The following is a 17,654-nucleotide window of genomic DNA, read 5'->3' on the forward strand; positions in this document are numbered from 1 at the left end:
ACCCCAAAGCCCCACACTGCCACTCACTCCTTCCACAGAGGGGTGGGGGGGAGAGTCAGAGGAGTAAAACTGAGAAAATTCATAGGTTGAGATAAAGACAGTAAAACATCCCTGAATTATCAACCCTGTGTTCAGCACAAATGCAAACCAAGGTCCAATCCAAACTATGCAAAGAGAATTAACTCCACCCCAAAAAGTAGCCCACAGTATTCAACCCAGTGGTTTTGATGTTCAGAAGCAGCAACTGCTAGAATTTACCCCTTTTAACTTTTGGGTTTTCTGCTTTTCATTTACACAAAGCTTAGTTGTAAGGGATGTTTGTTCACCACATCTCTGAAAATCAGATAATCGCAGGGTTTTTGCTTAAGTCTGGAGTGAATGCTTTGTTTAAGTGCTCCACCAAATAGTGACACCTATTTTTAAATGGTCTAGGCTTTTTTTTGGATGAAATTGTCTTGGAAATTTTTTTGGTTATATAAGAACTAAAAGAGTAAGCTGGCTCATAAAACATACTGCTTACTCTTTGAAACAGATATAAACATAATGAGGAAGTGATGAAAGCTGGAACAGTATCCTTATCAACAGGTGGCTCAGGGCAGAATAAACTTCACTATTTGCCCTATAAATAAGCAGTGGATTAGAGAAGAGGCCTGCCCTGGGGAAAGACACAAGGCTAACAAGGAAAGGTAATCAATCACTTCACAGTATCTCTCAATCTGTCTTCCACATAAGTACTCAAACCATAATAATTTGAAAAGGCACTTAGAAACCTTAGTGGACTTGAACCCTAGCCAATTCCCATAGCTCTTCTGGTAACACTATCACCAGATACATGAATGAGAACTACACAGTAGAAGAAAAACAAAAGAACCCACACAACCCCAGATAAAATATTATTTACTGTGATAAAAGTGACTGAAACCTTATGTACATATTCCCACCTCATAACCAAACATCCTTGATTGAGTTTTGGCATGCAGACTTCAGCCACCTGATTACACACACAACTATTCCTCTTTCAGGGCTCCTGGCTCATAAGGGCAATGCAGGATTAACACATAAATGGGAAATCATTCCTTATCGTTCTTCCTCATTGTTCAAACTGTCTCCATACTTTCCTCACTGTTCCAAGGCAAGAACCATCAGGCTGTTCCTGATGGTTCCTCACTGTTCCTAATAGGCCATTAATCATTAATTTCTATAGAAATCTCCCCAGTTCAGGCCAGCTTTCAATATTGTTTTGTTGAGCAGTGGACAATGAAAATGGTGGCACTGATGGTAAAGGGGAAAAGGTTAAAAGTTAACCTAAAAATATGGTATTCAACATAGAAGCGCTTGGACAGTAATCTCTGCTTTGGATTCCCTACCTTGCCAGGGAATTTTGCACAGCTTGTCAGCCCAAAAGTGGTGGGGGTTTGGGCAAGTTGTTTTGTGATTTGTTTTTCCCCACAATGAAGCCTGTGGGCCAAGCTCTTCCTCTTATTCTTCAACCTCATACTTACAGCACTTACTCAGGAAGTTTCTTCCATTTAATTTCGTCCTTACCTGAAAGAATTCAAACTGGTCTTTCCTACCTCCCAGGCAAAGGTTTTCTGAGATCAAGTTGTCATTTCATCCCATCTAAACTGTCTGTCCTGTTCTGCATGAGCTAGTTTCATATTTATAGGAAATGGAACCAAGACAGATTCTACAGCTAAAGGGGAGGAACAACCACCTGGAAAGACAGATGTAATTCCAGCCACCTCCAGCTAATGCTTGAGTGGTTTAAATATTCACTGGAAACAAGACTTAATCCCAGCTGAATTAATTCAATGCTCACAGACTCTCTCATGGAGTCCTGCCAATATGCCCAGTTCTGCCAGTAAGATTCCAGTGCTATTGTCTCCTCCCTTCTTCTTCCCCCACATCCCAAACATCCCACTACATACCACAGTACAGTAAATATCTTACTCAACTTTAGAGAGACAACCACACCCAATTACAAAATAACAGAACTGGTTCTTGGAGGCCATCTAGTGGGAAGAGCAGAATACTCCAACGAGGAAACTATTTCAAACTTTTCTTTCTTAGAGATGATTTAATATGGTCTGCAAGACATGTATTAGGGTTACCTTGCTGATCAGTGGATGTTCTTCCAACACAGCAACAAGCAAGTTGGTTAGGCTCATACACCAGGCTCAATAAGCTGTGTACAGTCACAGGCTCTCCTTCTCTCCCCAGCATTTCTAAAAACCGTGTAAGGAGTTCTGTCTGTGCAATGAAAAACTAAATTGTACAACACAGAGCAGAGGGGAGGGCTTCCTTAAAAAAAAGTTTTAAACTCATTGTTAGGTGACTCCTAGACAACTCTGGGTTTCTGCAGTTTCTGGCTGCAGAACATGATGGAAGATATTGGGTATTATAAGGAATAGACAGAAATTTCTTTGCTTACAGCTTTCAGAGCCCTGAGAGTGCTGCAGCTCCTTCCCACTATCGTGGGGGTTTGGCTGCCTGTGTTGAACAAGGTCTGACACAGCCCCTGGGGTGACCCTGCTCTGTGAGAATGATCTGTGGGAAGCCTTCTTGAAAGCTCCTGCCTGTTTCAGCCAACAGCATTAAAGTGCACTTAAGCTCAAGCCCTGTGCAAGGGTACCTGTGCTCTGGGCATGTCTGTGCCAGGACATGGATCACTCACTCACTCATCCTGACCCTGACTTGCTGCACGACCACACAAGGCAGATACAGGTTGTAACCTTCTGATTCATGACTATCACAGATGGAAACAAGAAAGCAATCACTGTTGTCAGTGCTTCATCGGTGGTATCTAAAAAATGACAAAAATACAAGTCTGCTTGAAAGAAAGTTTATTCCATGTATCACGGGAAAATCATGCATATCATCAAATAAGGCTTTACAAGAGAAAGCATATAAAGAAAGGACCCATTATATAAATTCATCATATATAAACTTCTCTCATCATATTACACATAATACTCTTTATAGTTACACATTTAGGAACTAATTACTACCATTGCAGACATTTCCCTTGCAAGAAAACATACCCATTTACTAAGTTGGCTGATATGACAAATGTAAAAATATCTCATGTTTAAGCTTGTAATTACCTAGAAGTATTTTTCTGCTAGTTACAGTTAATGTTTCCTCATAGTTTTTTTCTAACTGATGCATTTCACATTCTGTTATGCAGTTGTTTCATGATAAAGAACAAGTTAGAGAGTGTTTTACTTGAAAAACCTGAGAAACTTACCAGACTTATTCAGATATGGTACCTGAGAGAATGAAGTTCTACAAAACAGAGCTGAAGTTTATAAACCTGAATTCTTCATAAACTCCAAATCCTTGTCACTGTTAACAAGAGTTTGGAAGCTATGCTGGAGGGGAGAATTACATTTGATTGTCTAATCTTAGTTCCTTTTTGGACAACACACAAAACCACTGAACAAAATTTTCACCAGATCTGGAGCAAAGCAGAGAGAAAACAGTGTAGGTGTATTGCATGCAACTGCCATTATGACATTGTGTCACCTTTAACAGGTTGCTCATGTACATTCATCTGCTGTTTAAATTCTAGCTGCACAGAACTATTAAACAAGACAGAAAGAAACTACTTTGTTTACTAATACAGTGGCAAACTACCTCTTGACTTCGAGTGAAAATTCTACCCAGCTATGGGAAAAGTCAGACACCTTAGAGAAAAAATTAAGTTTACATTCTTTTAAATACAAAGTGTCTGCATCTCATATCTGGAGTCTCCAGTTACTCCAAGATTAATTCTTGGAGGATGTATAAAACTGAACTGAAAAGAACTGAAAGTGGAATCAGCACTGAACTATGCCCTCCAAACTTACTTATTTTATATGTTATTTGTGATATGAAGGCCTCATAAGGTATAAGGACTCCAAATAATGCTCAATGTACAAGAGAAAATTTCACAAATGCGACATAATGCACTTCTTAGGCAAAAAAAATCTATTTACTATTTTGGTCAGTTTTTGAAATGACAAAGGAGTCTCTGTCAAGAACTTGGCTGCATACACTTATCTATGACAAATCCAAGAGTCTCATTTGCCAAATCATTTGAAAAGGACAGGATTTTACTACACAATGTATCTAAGAGTCTAGTGCTATCATAGTCCACAACATTTTAAAAAGATAAGTCTCATATTTCAAAATATATGAAAGCTTTTCCTTATACCAAAGGTGATTACTTCAAAGTTTATAAGCATAGTCAAGTCCTCTTTCCTGGAAGAAAAATACATTTTTCTGTAGCTTGCCTAAAGTGTGATCCAAGATGATTATTATGTTATTGAATGTAAATTTATATATTAATGTTTCAATAGTGCAGAAGATACACAGAATAAATCATTGTAAAAGAAATCTGTTCTAGCTTTCTGTCATGATATCAGCTTAATTACACAATGTTGGCCAATTATTTATTTATAAATAACATCACTGCACCTTTGACAAGATCCTCAATCAAAAAAATAGGTTTGCTGAAATGCAGAAAATGGTCCTGTATAAACTGGATTATAATTATAGATCAATTCTTTTGCTTCCTCTTCTTCGCTGGAGAAATGGTGCATGCTCTTCCTGGCTGTAAAACATTGCAAAAGTACAGATTATTTTAATGTTATCCTCCTCAACAATATTTATCTTGGCAAAGTAAGTTATTTTGTGTAGCACAGCAACAAATGGGATTACTGTAGCTTGTACACGAAGAACTGTGAAGATACATTCTCAGAAAGCTGGTTATAGCAGATTTTTTATAACTGGAGAGGGGAAATTTAAAGCCAAGATTGTAAAAAATATTTATCCATGAGATATTGGCAGTATCTACCAGAAAAACCTTTAACTCTGAAAGAAATGCATCAGACTATCAGCCTACTGAAAGCTGCATGGACTGTGCTGATGAGGACAATAAAATTGAATTCTCACCTGGTTTATCAAGCTGGCGACTCTACAGAAGTTAAAATTAATGATGGATGGATATAAAAATGGTATTTCAGTAGAATGGTTTAGTTACTAAGTGATCACACATGAGTGTATTTTTACCGTCTGAAAACAGTTACATTTTTCATCTTGTGGTTTATTTTCAAAGTTAGGGAAGATATTCTGCCTTACACTAGCTAAAAATGCCAATTACTCATTGCAAAGCTATGATATTAAGTACTCAGTAGGAGCAGCTAATGCCTCAGTACCTCCCCAAAAGACTGGGGAGGCCATGAAGAGTAATTTAGAATTTGGTAGAAGAGATGGGGGTGGACAACGCTGGCTGAAGAAAGTTTGCTCTACCACAATTGTAGGTGAGTAGATCCAAAAGCTAGTGACACATCTGTGTGGCACTCTGCACAGGTTCCTTGGCTGTGCACACCTACCTGTGTAACAGAACTCACAGGCAGTGTGCCTCAACTGGATTTACAGGCAGAGCTGGCACTTGCTGTGCCCCACTTAACTTGGATGATGGCCTGAGCAAGCTTCTATTGGGAGTACAGTCTGCAGACAGACACTTGAGCAAGCAGCAAACAAAGCCAGAGAACACACTGCATTCTAGTATTAGACCACAACATTAAAATCAGACTTACACTCTATTTTCTCCTGTTTTCTCCCTTGTTTTTATCATAGTCTGCCATCTCATAGAATGGCCTGGGTTGGAAGGGACCTTAAAGATTATCTTGTAACAATCCCCCTGCCATAGGCAGAGACAATTCCACTAGACCAGGCTGCTCAGAAGCCCAATTCTGCCTGGCCCTAAGTTCCATATGAAAATGGTTTTGTAACATTTTCACAAAGAGGAATAGGACTAATTTATGCCAAAAGGCACCTTGAATTTGTATGAAATGCAAATTTTATTTCTACACTCTTACTGATTAGGTCAGCACAAACTGCATTTTTTACATCACTATCTATTTCTTCATTAAGTTGACTCTTTTGATCTGAGACCAAGTCTAGAGACCAAACTCAACCAGCTTAATTATTATGTTCTTCATAGTCCCCATCAAGGAGGTAAGACAATTTCATAAAATAGTCCAGCAGAATTATTTAGTAGGGATAAATTAAGGAATAAAGTTTGATTCCTTCAAACACTCCTCTATTTATATCCTGCTTATTTATAACAAACAGATGGGAAGTGTCATAAACTATCAAAATGTTATGCATTAGTTACCTCCAGATTCTTAAGAGTATAAACACAAAGAAAAAATTAGCAGCTCTGTAAAATTCAAAAACTCCTTGTGCTGTCTATAGAACACAACTGTAGGGCACATATTGCACCCCTCTGACACATCCATACTGTCCAAGACCTATTTATAGTCCTGCTGTATGCATTTTGCAAGCAAAACTGAGAACACACTGAATGACTGCAAGGCAGTTTGGAACTGAAGAAGCCACTGGAATTGAGAATGGAGTACTTTTTTTGTTTATTGTCTTTGTGCAAGAAAGGCCAAAATGTTACAGGGATATTTTGAAATGGTAGGAAGTCATAGAACAATGTTTTAGAGCCAGTCTAGTGAAAAGAGTTTGTGGAATGCTTGGCCTTTTGATGTTACTTTCACTAAGCCATTCTATTTCTAGTATCCTTTGGTGTTTTATAAGCCTATAAAGCTTGCAGAATAATCTTCTCAGAAAGCACTACGAGGTACTGAACTTTGACAGCTGAAAAAGAAATCTGTCATCTTCTAAGTTTTTCAGTAATGCTTCACTCTCACCCCCCACATTTATAGATAATAAACTTTTTACCTTCATTAACGAAGAAATCAGCCATATAATATGCTGCTTTTACAGCAGATGGAGAATGTGGAATGCCTGGAGAATCCTTCCACTCAAAAGGGTTTTTCTCCGGATGCCATTGCATGCCATAAATTGGATATTTGTATGCTACAACAAAACAAAGTGTATAAAGATGTGTGCCTTAAGAATCATGTAATTAATCTTACTGCAAAGTCGACTCAGAGGATAAGCTACAAATCTATCTTATTAACAGTTTCACAAAAGCTTAAACAGCAAGTTGAAACACTGTTAAAGTCATAGTAGAACTGAAGGAAAAGAGATAGAGTAAAAGAAGGATCTCACTTCACACAAGAAAATATCTGTACATAATTTTTTTGATTACTCATTTCATAATTAATGTATATACACACTCAGAAATAATGTTTGAAGTATATCACTCTCAAAGCTTCCTATCTTCTTGCCAGCATCACACAGCATTCCCAGCCATACAGGATGCCAGCTCCATGGGAAAGATCCAAGTCTTCATATCTCCTTGAAGGCCCAGTCAATCCAGGGCAGCTCCCAGGCCTGATACATTCTGGGGGAGTCAGTCCTTAGCTCTCTTCCAGGGAATAGCGGCATGGCACAACAGCTGATGGCTGCTCTGTGATAAACTGCTTGCAGGCACGGTGATGCCTGTCATTAGCCTAATCACGTTTGCTGATCAAAGAGCTATTCTTCTCTTTTGGAGGCCAGCCAGGATGCCACACAGAAGAATCCCATTGGTGACAGCTGGGTCCTACGACAGGGCTGCCAGTGATGCACTCATGAAAATAAAATACTCCCTGAAGAGCTAACTTGTTTCCTGAGCCGGGCAAGCCCAGTGCAAAACAGACAAAACAAGTCATGCAAAAGGCTTTTGGAGGAGGACAATTACCAGCATTGTTGCTAAGGTAATGAGGGATATTGCTGCTCCCTCAGCAGCCTGGAGTGCTTTTCCCATACAGCAAACAGGGAAACAGGGAAACAGAGAGCAACAGGGAAACACCAGCCCGAGCAGGCAGCTGGCAGGCACGGCTCGACAGAGGCACTGTGCGGGGATCCAACTACTGCAGCACAAGAGCTGGGCAGCTCACAGCACAGCGCTCAAACACACCACTGCTAACCTGTAACAGCATATCTGGAAGGGGGATGGTGGGTGGGAGGAGTAGTAAGGCTCACAGTACTCAAAGGACAAAATATCCCTGCAAACAGAAATGCTCCTCACAGCCAGAGCAATGACGGGGCTGATGCTCACCCTGCTATTTGAACAACTTGCAATACCAATTCACATCCATGCCACAACAGCCCTAAAGGATTAGGTTGTTACAGTCACAGTTTCCAAAGAAAATTAATTTCCTTACCTTCCATGGTAGATATAAACTCCACTTCATCATCAGTGTTAGTGGTCAGAACTTTATAGAAATTACGAAGCTTTTCATTATTGGTGAAATTCTATGACATGGAGAGGGGGAAGAGGGAAAAGGTGTTATTTGTTTATTTATTTCTAGTTCTAACAACAACAAAAAAGAAGTTTGTATGCAGGAAATAAAAAGATCAAATACCTCCATGGAGAGGCTCCATACATGAAAGTTTGATGTCAATGGCTCGGTAGCAAGGGCGTATAACACATCATCAGGGAAATTCTTGAACATTCTACTGTCTTTTGCAGCTATTACAAAGAAAAAAAAAGTATTTTCTATTACCAAAACTGGTCTCAGATGGAGTTATACAGACAGAAGACAATTAATAAAATGCTGTATTAAACTTTTTCAGCAGTAAATCTTGATTATTTTAGAATATCCTGCAACAAATCTCAGTGAAATAACTACAACAGATTTCCAATATGCTGTTATCACTGTCTACCGGTCTTGACCCAGAGAGGATCCAAAGTTCTCACTGAGAGAGAGAAAAAAATAAGCACCATTCTTTGACACTCATTTCAGGGGCCTTTCCACCTCACAATGAGCACAAGTGACAGAAGTTTTGAATGCTACATTTTATTTTAATTACTCACAAAGGATAAAGTATCAACAGAAGCCACACTTTACCAGTGCTGCTAAGTGCCACAGCTCTATCTCAAGGAATCTCTGTGATTTCAATTATTGTTCAATAGTAATGCTACTATTCATCATGAGGAAAGAGGTGATTTCAAAAATTTAAAATCACCTGCTCTCCAAGCTTAGTAGGTTTTGAACTTGTGAATTTTGTGAACTTGGTAACAAAAAGCAAACATTACTTTGTAGGTCTGAATTTTCAAATTACTCACTCAAAGAGCCACAACTTTAGTTTTTGCTGTCTGCTGTTGGTTTCAAATGGCTTGTGCTCATTCCTCTACTTAAGAAGTGACAGCTGCACTGACTTCACAAAAACAGTCAATGCAACTAAATAACAAAGAATTTAACAGAAGATAACCAGCAGGAACCTCACATTCACCCATAATACTTATCATGAACAAAACACAACACCTCTTACCAAAACTCAGACATGATATGTAATGAATTTTTCACCTGAGGTAAAGTTCAGAGGAAGTGAAAAACCATTTGTCTTGGTGTGAACAAGTAAAATTTCACCACTTGTGAGATATGTAAGCTCTTCGTGTCCAAGACATGTTCCCCAGATTGGGAAATAATCTCCTTGATCGTTAGCCTACAAAACAAAAGCAATGACATAAGGAAACAGTAATGAAAATCTACAGAAAAGAGACTGACAAGAACTTTCTATTGTTTTTACTTGCTTTTGTGTAGGTGAGAATATATGAAGGCTAAAGGATATATATGAGTTTTGAAGCAGCAAACTGAGCCTAATACTGCGGATTCTGATTTGACTGTTCTGTTCTACAAGTCATTTTGAGAGCAGCCTAAACAGAAACCACAAAATGGCAACATTTCTCTAAAAAGAACAATCATTAGCAGGGACACCGAAGAGTCTGTCACCATTCTGAGGGAAAGAGTGCTCATTACAATTCAAACTGTTCTCCAAAGCACACTATGGTCACACAGCAAGGGACCTTTGTAATGTCTGTGCCCACCCAACTATAAAAAAACCATGAATCCTACTACTAGCATAGCTGTGGTCTTATATGACATACCTATAGGATTGTTTAACTAGCAGGTTTAGACCTGTGTTCCAAAAAGAAAAAATGTACATTTAAGCAACATTAAAAAGTGGCAATCATTTTCAAAATAATAAAAATTGGCAGGCCAGTGTGGAAACAATATGAAAAAAAAGCATAAAGGAGAAAAAGAAAGCAAAAAAACCAAGAACACAACTAGTTTCTTGTGACCTAATCAAGCATGGTGCATACATGCAGTGGAAATCTGCATTTTTAAATGGTTTATACCTGATAGTGAGCATATGTTGGAGACTGGGATGTTTCAGAACTCCTGTTTTTGTGAAATCTGACTAGTTTTTCTTAACTTGTTTCTAAACATTTTAAAGTTATGCATACCACAACACACCACCCCCAAAGAAACCTGCTGCTCAAAGCCATTTTTGAGAAAGCTAAAATGACAGGCTCAGAATAATAATGCTCCCCTACTGCATTACTGAGAGTATGGTAATAAAAGCTCACAGAAATACTTCTTGTCACAGCAAAGCAAGGAAGATGTACAGAAAAAAGGCTGATCAGGCTGCAGAGTCTTCATGACCACCCTTAATGTATAATGAGACACAGACCTTACATGAAAAACAGACATTGGAGTCGCAAGTGAGGACTAAAATTACTGAAGGCAAAAAATAAACTACAGTTTAAAGCTAATTACAACTGAAACAAAGATTTTGTGCCCCCCCCCACTTATTTTTTTAAAACAGACTAGGGCCTGGAGGCTAAGCATGTATTAAACAACTCCAGACATCACATTTTAAAAACCAATTTAAGAGCTGAAAATTAGTATTTAATTTAGATTTTTGCCAAAGTAGTAAAATTTTATGGACTTGAATGGAGATTAGCATTTCATATCCTCTATTCATATTAAAGCAGAGATAGATCAAAGTAATTTCTCATTGTGAACATTTGCAAATGAAAAATTAAAAAGATGATGAAAAAGACCCCTCATGTTTTAGAAAAAGATAAAATTCAGTCATTCTGTACTTGTAAAGATACTCTTGACTACTGCAGCTTACCTTACATAAGTAAAACTAGAAATATTTTATAGTAATTAAGATTTGAAAGATGAATATCAAACACAGAATGATCACAAACAGCAAGGAAAAACCATCCTTTGTTATAAAGGGTTACCTAGGATGAACTGAATAATATTTTGTGTCTCAGTCACTAGTAGTACATATATCAGCTAATAAACCTGTCTCTCTGATCGTAAAGTGACACAGGCAATTCAGTTCATCATTGTGAAATGTCAACATGATTTCCTAACTGTACAACAAGCCACAAGAAACCCTTGCCCCAGTGCTGCATACCAAGGCACAGGCTGCAGTTCACACAGAGAGCAGCTCCAGAAAGACAAATGAAATCATTTCACATAAAACTGAGACAGTCTTTGCAAGACTCACTACAAATAAAGACAGACAATAGAATAAAAACATTAGTGCTACAGGGACTAAAGAGTAAAGGGAGCTCATTTACAGAATTGCAGCAGCTGACTGGTCCTGTGAATGCCACTGCCTGCACTTTCCCTGCCTGCTGTTGGAAAGTCAGCAGCAAAGGTGGAAGAGCAATTCCTCATTGCCAAGTTTACACAGAGTCATAAAGCCTCAGGTACAATGAACAAACAATACCATTCTCACCTGAAGAACTCAGGAGTTTAAGATCATAACACAGCATAAAACAGGAGTGGGTGTCACAAAGCTATTAATGCATAAGTTTCATGCAGAAGCAAGAAATAAGCTACCTATTTTCAGGCCTACAGTTAACCCACTGAATAACAGTGCAAAACTATGAAAAATATGAACCTGTCATTTTGATCTCTGAACAGTGATATTAACAAGAACCAACTGCTCCTTAGTAATTACCTCCAAGGCCTTGTGGTAAAACATCTTTGCAACCCTTGAATACTCTGAAGTCCGAAGATCCACACCACCTCCTGGAAGAAGTAGCCTGAAAGGCAACATCCAAGAATATGATTAGTAACAGTGATCAACTCAAAACTTGGACAATGTACACAGAGAAATGTCTGATTGTTTTAAGTAGTAGTAGTCTTTAGGTCTAGGTTTCAGAACTCTACAGACAGGCACCTAAGCTCCCATTATGCACAGCAAGGATCTAGTCAGGAAAGTCACTAGAGATTCAAATAGATCTTCCAGAGCAGACACTTGAGTGGTGGGCAGGTTGAACAGCCCTGTCAGCTCCACTGGCTGCACTGACTAGCATTCCATTAATTATGTGAGTTTGGACAGCTAGTGCACAGGCAGACAGTTAAATTTAGGTGTTTCAGTATTTAACTTAATCATAGTGTTCTTAACTTAATCATAGTGTTCTTCCACTGAAGAATGGTTACTGTATCACAAAGTATAGATCAAACCTAACACAACATATGGAAGAAGAAAGTAAACAGAAAATACATAAAACACACAGATTTCAGCTGGCATACAAAAGGGTTGCAAGCCATGACTCTCATTTCCTATCCTGACTCTCAGCTGGCTCTCACTACCACTTTAAAATTCCAGCCCAAATCTCGATTCATTCTGTCCAGTTTGAGAAAAACAGAATTGTGGCCCTGGCATAGTGACCTTCTTATTTGAGACAGCAAAGATCAAAAAGTTACTATCAAAAAGGAAGAAAAGTACATTTGACCATAACCTTTGGGTAACACAGGATCCCACAGAGCTAAGGAAGACAATCTCAGGGACAATTTAATTTAAAAAGTGCACAAGCTTTTTCCACAACAAAATATAATCAGGAATGGCAATTCCCTGTGCGGCTCCCCAAACCCAAAAAAACACCAGAGAAGAAAAACTTTCAGCACAGTCAGGCAGAGAATTCACATGGACACATGATGACGTGGAAAATAATCAAGTACCATCAGAAACAGTAACATGAAATAAAGGAAGCCTCTCCTAGCTGTAACTGGAACAGTGCCTGCAGAACCAACAAAATTGGATGTGTGAGCATTCCTGAATCCACTGCTGCAGGACCTCAATTGGATTTACTCAAGTCATATACATTAATGTTAATTTTTTATTGAAACAGTTGTAGGATTTTCTCTACATGTCTGTGCTCTGAAAATGGCAATCTGAATCAGTGAGATAATAACAAGCAGTTAGAAACAAATAACATCTCAAATGATCCCAAGCATTTGCAGAGCAAATATGCATTTATATTTGCTGGGTTTTTTTTTTTGCAAGTGAATCATGCACAGGTTCACATAAAATCCACTGAGTATTTGGTGGAAAAGTAGTAGTCACAAAAAACTTTACTTCCCAGTGTCAACACTGAAAATTAATACAGCTGAAGGTATTTTCAAAACAGGTCAGATTATAGGCTTCTTCAGAGATCTAATTAGACAAATAAGGTGATCTTTCCTTGGAAATAGGTAGGAAATTCACTCCACCTGTTCAAACCAAAACCTGGACTATACTAATTAGTAAAACTGATCATCATTTTTGCTAATGCAAAAAGGAAATAACCCATTAAGGAGCAATGATAATGGCCTGACATTGTCATAAGCAGATTGAAATGCAACTACGTGTATTCCAGTATCATTGCCTGGTTAGAGCTGATCATTTCCACAGGGCACTTCAATTCCTACCTCAGGAGTACATTCATAAAATTATGCTTTTAATATAGTACATTTCATGATTTTAAGACAGTAGCATTTAATAGTAAATAATTTCCAACTTCAAAGAACAATGTGAAAGATCAATGTATCTCCTCCTTATTCTTATATTCCACAGAATATAAGCCATTTCCTCCAGAGCTCCTTTTTGTTATTCACACACAGATTCAACATGGAAGCCAACAGGTGACAGTGGAGGGCCACAGAAGGAAATACAGACCATCCTCACTCACCTACATAACACAAACTCAATTGACTTCTGACTGCAAGGACAGAAGGATAAAGAAACAGGATCTGCTTTCCAAACATTTTCTTCTGCATTGATATAGGTGGTGAAATAGAAACAATGAGAGACCCCATTGGTGGAAATACCTTTTGGCAACTAAAGTGAAGCTGGTAGCCATGAGAAAGGGAAGAAATTATTCATTTTGTCCCCAACAGAACACAGCACACAAAAGCATCACTGTCTTACACTCGCTTACAGCACAAGACTGCAAAGACCCAAGTCTTAGTGTCCAGGGCATGTTGATGTAGGAGGACAATGCACTTCCCAGACAGCCAAAGGTCTAAATCTGCAAGGTCTATTCATGCTGATTAACATTCTAGTAATATGCATAAGCTTAACAAATGTAAGCATGGTTTAAGATGCTGATCTCATGACTACAAGCAGCCCAATCACATGCTCTGGCCTCACACACCACCGTGGCTGTGAAGTGTAGCATCAGCTGATTTCGCTCTTCTGAAGTGCACTTTCAGCACAAGGCTAAAAAAACATAAAAGGTTTTGACCTTGTTTAGTCCACAATAAAATTTGTTAGGCAAGATCACATTATCCCACATTTTAAAAGGAAGAACAGAGAGGTGGCCAGTTTCCATAGATTCCGTGAAAACCAGGAAGTTTTTCTAACAAAGACCTAAGACACAGAATCACAACAGGCAAGACATTCAAGTGGCAAGAGAGAGAGAGCACACATGGAGAAAAGAGTTGAAGAGACTGGAAATTGGAAACTTTTATAATAGAGAAGATATGAAAAGGACTGAAAGAGAGAAGAAAGGGTAGAAACAGGGGTGACATACTAAGCAAGTGCTATTAACCATCAAAATGAAGGCGACAGGTGAAATGAGGAAGACAGAAACATTACCAAAGAGGAAGTTGAGTATCGCACTTGCAAAATTGCTCATACTATAACACCACTTCTCCCTGTGTGCAGATAAGCACGAGGGAATGCCAAGTGAGCCTTGGCACTGCTGCAGATTATCTGACGTGTTCCTCAAGGAAGGAAAGGCAGCACACCAATACTGGATGAAATAATGCATTCTGTGTCTTAGAATATGTTTTCATGTCTGCAGTGCCCAGCACAACCTCTCAAAAGAGTAGGAAGACAATGTTCTTGAGAACAGAGCAGAGCTCAAAAACAGAACCATCATGCCTTTCAACAGAAAATCAGTGCTCAAGACTTACCCATTAATAGAGTGGAAGATTTTATCATATTCTTCATCAGTAAGATTCAATCTGAAACACCAAAAAATAATTATAGAATACATACTACATACATATATTTGACCGCAAAAATATAATCTCTGTTGAACAGAAATGTCTGTCAGAAAATATGGAGAAGGCATGCTTTAAACAGAGTAAGATGGACACAAATCAAATGAAACATTTCACTAGAAACAGCTCAGTCCTCAAGACTGAAAATAGGGCCCTGTCAGGTAGAGTTCCTGATGAGGTACTCTGAGACCCTTCTGCAAGACACCTGCAAAATGTACTATTTACACCAATGGCACGGTTATTATTTCCTGCAGACCGGCAACTCCGGTTTCCAACTGATTCCCAAGAAGGGCAGAGCTGCAAACAGTGGGTCACGCCCAGGCACCCCCAGCCTCCCTGCCAGCGTGGCAGCACAAAAAGCAGAAAAGGCCTTGGCTCTGTTGTAAGCCCTGCTCAGTGATAACAAAAACACCTCTATATTATCAACCCTGTGTTCAGCACAAATCCAAAACACACCCCCACACCAGCTACTGTGAAGAAAATTAACTCTAGCCCAGCCAAAACCAGCACAGATGGCCACACTTCTGCAGAGGTGTGATAAGCTGGGTGTAAGTGAAAGTGTTCAGTTTTGCTGCAAGTAACTTAATTGCCAGAATTAGAAGCATCTATTCAGCAGTGAAGCTTCTGGTCAGCAAACATTCTGAAAGCTCCAGCAGCTACATGAGGAATGCTGGCTTGTAATTCAGGCACTTAAGTGGTGCTCTTATTGGACTGTGTAGATACATGCTATTTTGTTTTTCTGCAGCTGTCTTAGTACTGTTTTCAAGTATGGAAATTTACAATTTTACCATCTGGTTTCAGTGTATTTAATATTTTATAGCTCAGCATTGATATGAAGTACTGTCTGCTGTTACTTTGCTAACTTTCCACCAAACAACCAAAATACAAGAAGACAGTGACCCATAGTTCGAACAGAACTGGACTTTGTTTTCTGAAAGGAGTACTGATAGCCTTCCTTCATTCCCTGAATTCCAGGGCTACAAAATGTGAAAAAAAAAAAAAATCTACATCTGTCTATCTAGGTATTTATGTGTGTTTGTGGGGCACTACACTGTACACTGAATATAGGTAACTTCAAAAACCATGCATGCAAACTACAGAAGGCAATTTTACTGGTTAAAAAAAAATTAGAACTTTTCAAAGAGAAACTAGCAACATAAGTAGAAGTATTAAAAAGTATATTTTCCACTCTGCTTTTATTCTGATTGCTGGAACTCTGAGAATTGTGGCATTTTAAAATCATCTTTGAGGAGCAAAAAACACTCAGAAAAGCAGCAGGAGTACTTTCTGTGCCTCTAAAATCATACCTTACATCATGCAATTATTATCCACTCCTAAGGATAAAAAAAAATGTACCTTATAGGCACAGCTCGAGCACCGGCAGATTCCACAAATTTCACATATGAAGCCGCAATATAAGATCTTCCAAATTGCTGGTACTCATTAAAGTGACATTCCTGTGACAATATCCCTGAAGGGCCCAAGGAAGAAAATTAGCACCATACACATGGCAAATGCTACACAATGAAAGAAAAGTCACAAAATCACTGAATCTATTAGCTTGGAAAAGACCTCTGAGATCATCAAATCCAACCTACAAATGAACTCCACTGTGCCGACCAGACCATGAAACAAGTGCCATGTCCAGTTCTTCCTTAAACGCCTCCAAGGACGGTGACCCCACCACCTCCCTGGGCAGTCCATTACAGTATCTAATCACCCCTCCTGTGAGGAAATTCTTCCTAATGTCTAACCTAAACCTCCCCTAGGTAGCTTAAGAGTGTCTCTTGTCCTACTGCTAGTTGCCGAGAAGAGCCCGACCCCCACCTGGCTCCAGCCGCCTTTCAGGCAATGGTAAAGACCGATAAGGTCACACCGAAGCCTTCTCTTCTCCGGCCCAAACCACGCCAGGTTCCTCAGGCGCTCCTCCTTACACCCGTGCTCCTATTAATTAATTAAGCTCCCATTTCCTACATACCAGCTAGCAGCGATGCATTCACTGCCCAGAGGAGCTGCAGGCACCAAGACAACGGGGCATCAATTCCGGCGCCCCGTCACAAGGTACCACACAAACACAATTACCTGACTAACACTCGGCTTCCCTGCTATGACTGCTCAGCACTGTAACATCTCTCAAGCAAGCCTGACTTTTAGAGAAACAGCCTAACGCCGCTTACACCAGCTCTAGCCAAGCCTCGGCTCCGTGGGACGCTCCCCTTTGGCCCAGGCAGGTGCGCGGCCCTCGGCCCCTTACCGATGATGGGTCTGTCATTGCGCCCGGCCGGGCGATCGCGCCGCGCCACGGATGCGGCGGAGCCGCAGCACAGCAGCGCCAGGAGCAGCGCGGCGGCCGCGGCGCCACCGAGCCCGGCCGGGCGCCCCATGGCCACGGCTGCGGGCACGGCCAACGGCTCCCGGCACGGCTCGGCTCGGCTCGGAGCACGGCACGGCACGGCTCGCCTCCGGGCACGGCTGCCGGCCGGGCTGGGCTGGGCCGGGCTGGGTGCCCGCCCTGCGCACGCAGCCGCCGGCCCGCCCTGCGCGGCTCGCTGGGAAATGCAGTCCAGGCCGCGGGCCCGGCCCCGCCGCAGGCAGCGCCCGCGGCCGCCCCCATCCCTGCGAGAG

At 40.1% G+C, this 17,654-nt stretch overlaps 1 protein-coding gene across 1 annotated transcript; it reads right to left on the reverse strand.

Moving 5' to 3' along the window:
- Window positions 1-2,826: 2,826 nt before the first annotated feature.
- On the reverse strand, window positions 2,827-17,523 carry GGH (gamma-glutamyl hydrolase). The gene is made up of 9 exons (XM_064706159.1): window positions 17,284-17,523; window positions 16,386-16,500; window positions 14,940-14,990; window positions 11,716-11,800; window positions 9,255-9,393; window positions 8,310-8,416; window positions 8,109-8,199; window positions 6,736-6,873; window positions 2,827-4,594 (listed from the first exon to the last, which is right to left on the reverse strand). The coding sequence occupies exons 1-9, from the start codon at window positions 17,411-17,413 to the stop codon at window positions 4,473-4,475; spliced, it is 978 nt and encodes a 325-aa protein (XP_064562229.1). The 5' UTR covers window positions 17,414-17,523; the 3' UTR covers window positions 2,827-4,472.
- Between the last annotated feature and the right edge of the window lie 131 nt (window positions 17,524-17,654).

The sequence above is a fragment of the Zonotrichia leucophrys genome, chromosome 2, assembly GCF_028769735.1.
Source record: "Zonotrichia leucophrys gambelii isolate GWCS_2022_RI chromosome 2, RI_Zleu_2.0, whole genome shotgun sequence".
NCBI lineage: Eukaryota > Metazoa > Chordata > Aves > Passeriformes > Passerellidae > Zonotrichia > Zonotrichia leucophrys.

Coding starts and splice junctions, on each gene's coding strand:
- GGH (XM_064706159.1), bottom strand. CDS start 17,413: ATGGGGCGCCCGGCCGGGCTCGGTGGCGCCGCGGCCGCCGCGCTGCTC. Junction 9,394..11,715: donor TTTACCACAAGGCCTTGGAG/GTAATTACTAAG, acceptor TTTGTTTTGTAG/GCTAACGATCAAGGAGATTA. Junction 8,417..9,254: donor TCCTCTGAACTTTACCTCAG/GTGAAAAATTCA, acceptor TCTTTGTAATAG/CTGCAAAAGACAGTAGAATG.